Here is a 7500-nt window from a genome sequence, read left to right as displayed (position 1 = left end):
TTTAAACACACACACAGGGACAAATGCACAAGCAGATTAATTGTTTCCTGATCCTCGTGTTTTTTTTTCTGAGAAGAGAAAAGCTTTAATCAATATCACATTGTGAATCAGAATCCCCTGAAACCGTGACTGACGCCACGATAGCCACAAAGCTCCTCTCCTCTCTCTCCCCCCTAGCCCTGATCATTCGCCCCCTCCCTCCCTCCCTCGCTCCTTCCCTCCTCTCCTCCTCTAGATGTGGTCTGAGAGCGATCCCTCGCTCCGGCAAGAAAAAAGGAGGAAAACTTCCTTGTTGTTTGTTCTCCTTCCCACTCACAATCACAAAGCTCTACACTTTCTCTTTTTTTTCACTGGAGTAACCACATTTAAGCAGGAGTTGATCTTCTATTAATCTAAACGTGGAGATGAAAGGGAATTTAAAAGCTCATGAATGTTTTCTTTTTTTAATGTGAGTGCGGGAGTTAGAGGAGTGAGAGGAAACGGGGGAAAAGTCCCAACTTGAGGCTTGGAAAACTGTGACCTTGCACTCTGAATCCTGCAACATATTGACAAGATGAAACAAGAGAGGAGAAAGCAAGGAGAGAGGGAAAACAAGGAGAGAAGGGCAGAGAGGAGGGAGATTTTAGGGGCAGAAATCAAAGACAAGGGGATTATGCTAGGGGGTAGGGGGGGTGAGCAGAGGGGATTTCTACAGATGAAAGAGAAAGAGAGGGAGGAACTGTATGAAGCTAGACTGTCCTTGTAAGTTTCAGTTGTACATATCAAACCCACACTGAGCCACAGAGAACCACCACTTTGCTGTAAACACACTGACAAAAGGGAAAAGAGAGCAGTGCACACAAATATACGCAGCTCCTGAGAAGAGTATAAATACAGATTCTTCAGTCCACATCCATTCACACAACCGCAAAGTTATCCAGATACACACTGGCGCACACAAACACAGCTTCATGCTCACACTGTGGCTTCACTGATATGGTTTGAGAGGAAATGAAAGCCTTCATAAATAGGGGGGGGGGGTGTAACTTTGTGGGTGCGTTTGCAGGTTCAGCGTTTGTGGCTCTACATGATCTGAATGTTTGATGAAATGAATGATGAAAGTGAAGGCAGTGAGCCGCTCTTACTCTTGAAGGCAGGGGATGAGGAGGTTTTTATAACAAAGACAGACAGAAGAAGAAGAAATAATGAGAGGTATGGCTCTGCTGTCTGCCTTTGATTCTCACAATATGTGTCTGTTTGTTTAAGTTATCAGCAGTGTTTCCTCTTTATGTCATGCGGCGCAGGAAATCTGCCTCCCCTGTGATAAGAAATGCTGAAACAAAACCCCTTTTCAGCCAAAAATCACATCCTATTCTTATTCTTACCACTGTTTGTACTTGTTCAAATAGGAGAAGTGTAAGAGGCGTGGCACCAAGAGCAAGATACACATTTATTAAGTGAAATAGCATTGAAGGGGCTATATGTAAGTTTGGTTTCTTTCATACAGGTGGTGGTGACTGTCGCTGGACAAGAGCTTCAGCCGTCATTGCTTTTACAGGACGAGAAGTTATAATACGCCTTCTTACCTGCACTAAGGCTTCAGGGCGGAAGCTACAGTGAGTCGCTATCGGAAAGTGACGAGACGGGCCGGGGCAAGCCCCAAGCTAACCTGCTAGCACATCCCTAATGGACGGATTGGCACAAGATTTTGTACGGACATTGATGGTTCCCAGATGATGTATCCCAGTGACTTTGGTGATCCTTTGATTATCACCCTTAGCGCCACCATGAGGTTGACACAATTCATACAGACATTCATGTTTCTGATCATTTACTTGGCATCAGACTCATTGCTTTTCACAGACTTGAACTCAGATAATTGCGTTTGGAAAACAGAAGAAGTAACTAACTGAAAGCAACACATCTGCCTACCCAAGTTTTTGAAAAGGTCAGAAGGAAAAACACTTCTAACCGAAATCCATACATTCAACTGCAATATAGCCAACTGTTTCCGAGAATAGTATCTGAAACCATCAACTGATGATTCAGTTGTGTGAGATCAAATGGGTGGTGTGACATTCAGGGTTTAAGAAAACAAACCAATAATTTCCCCTACATCTTGCAAAATATAAGGCAACTTAAACATCATCATTAAACATTGTAAAAAGATTTCCTTGCAGCATAAAAAGGGTCAAATTCAACAAATGTTTAGTCACATTGGCAGATGTTAAGTTTCAGTATTGAGAAGCTTTAGTGTCTTGTCACATAAAAACGAAAGTACACATTGGAAAGTTTTTCGTGGTGGCATTAAAACACAGGATGTGATTTAGTAATTGTATGTTATGATGTTTGTAAAGGTATGTTGCAGTGTATTAGCAATCCATAGCCTACATGGGCAAAACTGATATTTCCAGAGCTTTCAACTACACTCACTGAGCACTTCATTAGCAACATCATACTAATACCGGGTAGCTCCTCCCTTTGCTCTCGAAACAGCCTCCGTTGTTCGCGGCATGGATTCCACAAGATGTTGGAAACTTCCCTTTGAGATTCTGGTCCATGTTGACATGATTGCATCATTTCTGCTGATTTGTCAGCTGCAGATTCAAGCTGCCAATATCCTGTTCTACCACATCCCAGAGCTGTTCTATTGGATTGAGATCTGGTGACTGGGGAGGCCTGGTTTGAGATGACTTTTGCTTTGTGACATGGAGCATTATCAATTTGGACAAAGTCATCAGAGGATGGATAAATTGTGGCCACATGGTCGGCAACAATATTCCGATAGACTGTGGCACTCAAACCGTGACTGATTGGTATTAAGGGGCCCAAAGTGTGCCAAGATAGCATTCCCCACACCATTACACCGACACCACCACCAGCCTGGACTGTTGACCTCATGGATTCATGCTGTTGACGCCAAATTCTGAGCTCACCATCTGCGAGATTTATCGGACCAGGCTGCATTTTTCCGGTCTTCAACGTCCAATTTTGTTGAGCCTGTGTCCACTGCAGCCTCCGAGTCCTGACAGGAGTGGGACCTGACGAGGTCTTCTGATCCACCTGGTGGATGGGCTACAATCATGTAAAGTCAATGAGATCACATTTTTTCCCCCATTCTGATGTTTGATGTGAACATTAACTGAAGCTCCTGACCTTTATCTGCAGTTTTATACAATGCATTGCTGCTACATGATCATTGTACGAATAAGAAGGTGAACAGGTGTTCCTAATAAAGTGCTCAGTGAGTTAATATAACACAGTGAAACTAAGTGTTCATGCACAGTATAGCTGTTGATATCCCAGCTCAGTTGCTGTTATGATTTCATCCGGAGCACATACGTCAATTGAAATCGTTTTTCAAGGTGTCACAGTCTCAACTCAATGCTGTGCTGTTCTATAACCTCATTATCATGCTTGATGGCACTCATTTTTTCTCTCTAAATGTCCTAAATGGACTCATAGTCTTGTTGAGGCATTTGTATATTTTCTAAAATGTAATATTATACTGACTTTGCTTGAGGGATCAGCACAGATATGCAGCACAGACACACCACACATTATTAGAGGAGACATTCCTCAGATGGTTGGTGGATCTGGCAACCTGGCCGTTTGGCACATCAGTCTCCTGTTTGTGTATGTGTGTGTGCGCGTGTGTGTGTGCAGTTGGCAGCACTACACACACTCCGATGTCACGGTCTTTTTCAACATCTGTCTACTTGGAGAATGACCCACCAGGCGTTCGCACAGAGGAACTCGAGGCATGTTGCTTTCCAGCAAAGAGAACTGCTGCTTTCATCCTCAGTAACTCAAAATGTCTGTAATGGTCTGATTTAAATTAGACATTACAACACTTACATTTTAATCCTAGTGGCGTTAGGAAGGTTGCTGTGAGGTAAAGGCTAATATTATGCACATACCCCCGTTAAGAACCTGAGATTTGCTGTTAGATTTTGTCCAATTCAGTGTAGCCTTTAAAATATTTCTAAACACACACACACAGAAGGTCTCTGATTGAAAACACTCACATATTTCATTCTTAATGTGGTTGTAATTGCATTCAAGTTTGAAAAGAGGCGTATGATGAGAAACACAAGCAGTGAACAGGGAGCTTTTGGCATGACCACACACACACACACACACACACACACACACACACACACACACACACACACACACACACACACACACAGATGATAAATTAAAGGAAAAGACTGAATAAATTAGTCACAAACATTACTAATATAGATGTTTCCATACAGGGCTCAAGGGACCACGGGATGATTTATGAGGGAATATCTTTTGGAAGAATGCAGGTCATGCGTCATCCGTCCATGATATTCAACAAAGCTTTATTGTCATCGTCTACGGCAACAAAATTTCAGGTGCATCATTTAGAGATCATTTAGAAATACCGGTAGACTAAAAAAAAGTTCAAACAACAATAAAGTTAAAAGTAAAGGCAGCAAAAGAAAGAAATACTATGAGGGAAACTATAAGGATGAAAATGCTGTAGTAGGTTATATAGTGAGTTGTATAAGTGTGGTGATGGGATCACCTGGTCTCCATGAGTATAAGCCTCTATGTGTTCATTTGTTTTATTGCACATAAATGGAAGTGGGAATTCTTGATTTGAATTTGTTGATTTTCCAATTGGAGAGAGAGATCACCTGATGCACTGCATGTTAAAACAGGACCACAGCACCTAAAGTAGCAGGATGATCGCAACTAGTTTCTTTAAGTTGAAAGAGAAAGTGAAGGCCCCCCCACCTCCAAAAGTCAGTGTCTCAAACTGCCATGTGGAGATCCACATGGCCGCCTCTTTGCTGGTTAACCCCGCCCACACCAAGCGCTTAAACCGGCTATTGGATCAACGCTGGCCCGTTCCGCCCACCGGTGGAGTTTATAACCTCAGTGTAAAATAAGGCAGCGAGTCAAATAGTGGGAGGTCACCCACGAGAAGTGACTGTAACACAGTTATGACTTGTGTCTGCAGAGAGGAAATGTTGTGAACTGGAGGGAACAGTTTTCTTGTCAATGAACGAAGCTGTAAAACCGTCCTCACAGTCACAATGTGGAAACCCACCGGGGAAACAAAAAGCACCTTCACCTCAGCGGCGGGACCCCGCGCCGCTGCCGCCGCGGTCACCTGTCTGCTCGTGACCGGGATGCTCGTCGTCACTGTCGGACACCCGGGCAGCGGAGACCCGGAGGAGCTTCCAGCCGCAGCGGCGAGCGGAAAAGTTTTCTCGGCGTACTTCAGGAGACTGACCCGGGAGAGGAGAGCGATAAGCGGCCCCCTGCGGAGCAGCGCTCCGCCGGGACCTGTGGAGCATCTCACCCCCTCTGACGTGTTCATAGCGGTGAAGACAACGGGGAGGTATCACCGGCAGAGACTGGAGCTGCTGCTGGACACCTGGATCTCCAGAAACATGCAACAGGTGAGCCAAGGCGTGTTGTGGGATACTTGATGACTGTCACTGGAAGAAAAAGCTAAATTTCTTACAAGACAACGTGAGAGATTAAACAGGCCTAAAGTTGTGATAAATAAACAAAAAGCTGATTTGAACATGACTTTTGCAGCTGTTAGAAACCTGAAGAGACATACACTACTGCACGCTTCATTCTGGGGTCTAAACCCTTCAGACAGTGAACAATCAGGAGCCTTTATAATATGTTATTTTGTGCAACCCCTGATGACACAATGGGATAAAAAACAGGCTACCAGATGGTTCACTGAGATCGTGTGTTAATGTGATTTATCAGGTGGTGAAGGGTCACATGAAGGAGAGCTTGTCTGCTACTCAGTATTTCACGCCAGACCTGTGCTGATCATTTAAGATCAGAGCTCAAAGTCACATTATCCAGCCTCATGCAAAGTATTATCCTGTGTTAAGAGTTCCTATGTAAGGGAAGTGGCATCCTAAATGTTTCCTTCATCTCCTACTGCAATTGCAAGTAAGTTGTAAACCCCCTGTAATGTGACTGGGTCCAGTGGCTCTTTGATCCAGCCAGCCAGTGCATTGTAAAACTGAGATAGAGGCCTTTGTTATGTATGAGATGGGAGATCTGAGGGTTAACAGGCCGACCACGCTGCTGCTAACATGTTGACATGACACAAGCAGGGGACATGAAGAGGAAAGACTGTACTGTAGGGCTGTAGACGGATGAATGAACCCTGGATTTCATCAAGTTGACTCAGTGAGATGCATGCAGATTTACTTCAAGACAAAAACAATTTTTCAGTTGTAGTTCAGACTGGCATCGCCGTGCAGAGCTCTGCATCATAAAACACAGCTTCAAACATCATATGAACTGACATGCCACGGCTTTGAACTCACAGAAGTTGAATTTCAGAGTGATTTGTGGTCTGTTTCAGAGGTGAAAGTGACAAATTTGTTTGTACGTGGCTTGAGAATTTCCACTTCCTTAAACTTTCTGCTTCTTCTCCACTACATGAAATCTTTTATCTTTTTTTTTTTCCCCTACCAGATTTATTTGACGATGGTAGCTACTTTGCAGATGAACATTTTTGCTCATATTTCAGTTTTAGAGCCTGAGGTGATGTCTTCAAATATCCTTTTTCATCCTGCCAACAGCCCAAACCCCAAAGATACCCAGTGTGCCATCAGAGAAGAGTGAAAAAACAGAAAATGTTCATGTTTTTGAAGCTGGAAACAGTGAATTTTTTTGTCATTTTTGCTTGAAGAATTCCCTACTAGATTATCTAACTTGTTGCTGGTTCATTTTCAATTAACTGAGTAATCATTGCAACTCTAAACCTGATCATGTTGGAAACCATCGTTTCCAGGTGGAGTCCTGAGATTTAACATGACTACTGGAGATGAAAAGGGAGATGTTGGTGCAGGGAGAGTTTGGGTCGTACAGCCTCACAGATAAATATTTGAGATCAAAGCAGATGGAGAGACAGCTTTTTGGTCTGAATCACAGTGGTGGCTGAGTCAAAGATGAATCTGTTGCTATAAAACACATGGGACTGTGGTAAACTGCACCCAGCGTCTTCAAAGCTCCTAATCGAATGCAGACGTGACTGTGGATCGCTCAGCGGTCGTTCTGATTTCCATTTAAACCTCAGTGTTTGAGGAAGGACTCATTCAAGTCTCATCTCATGCTGCACCCAGACTGTTGCCATGTAAATACAGCTTAAATGTAGGGGAAATCAGCTGGTGTGTGTGTGTGTGTGTGTGCTGGTGTGTGTGTGTGTGTGTGTGTGTGTGTGTGTGTGTGACGCATTCCTGCATCTGCTCTCACGGTCAGGTGTGTGTAATTCTACCTGTTTCCCAGACACACCTCTATACTGTAAGACTGCTGAGTAATGGAAATACAGCAACACACACACATTCTCACAGTGTTACCTTCACACACACACACAGATGCCCTGGGAACTCACCAGATTTCTCATGGGAAGTTAAAAATGTGTCTGATCACAAGAGTAAACATGTGCGCGCTCTCACACACACACACACACACACACACACACACACACACACACACACACAC

General features: G+C 43.7%; 1 protein-coding gene across 1 annotated transcript in view; it reads left to right on the top strand.

Annotated features, from left to right (window-relative positions):
• Nucleotides 1–4927: 4927 nt before the first annotated feature.
• Nucleotides 4928–7500, top strand: part of LOC111672994 (beta-1,3-N-acetylglucosaminyltransferase lunatic fringe-like) — a 10301-nt gene continuing 7728 nt past the window's right edge. Inside the window, exon 1 of the mRNA XM_023430601.2 lies at nucleotides 4928–5420. Coding sequence (XP_023286369.1) covers nucleotides 5052–5420 — 369 coding nt within the window. The 5' untranslated portion in view covers nucleotides 4928–5051. The remainder of the gene's footprint in view (nucleotides 5421–7500) is intronic.

The sequence above is a fragment of the Seriola lalandi genome, unplaced genomic scaffold, assembly GCF_002814215.2.
Source record: "Seriola lalandi dorsalis isolate HSWRI2012SDOR001 ecotype SW California unplaced genomic scaffold, Sedor1 jcf7180002054907, whole genome shotgun sequence".
Classification (NCBI taxonomy): Eukaryota; Metazoa; Chordata; class Actinopteri; order Carangiformes; family Carangidae; genus Seriola; species Seriola lalandi.
This window is presented reverse-complemented; position numbering and strand designations above follow the sequence as displayed.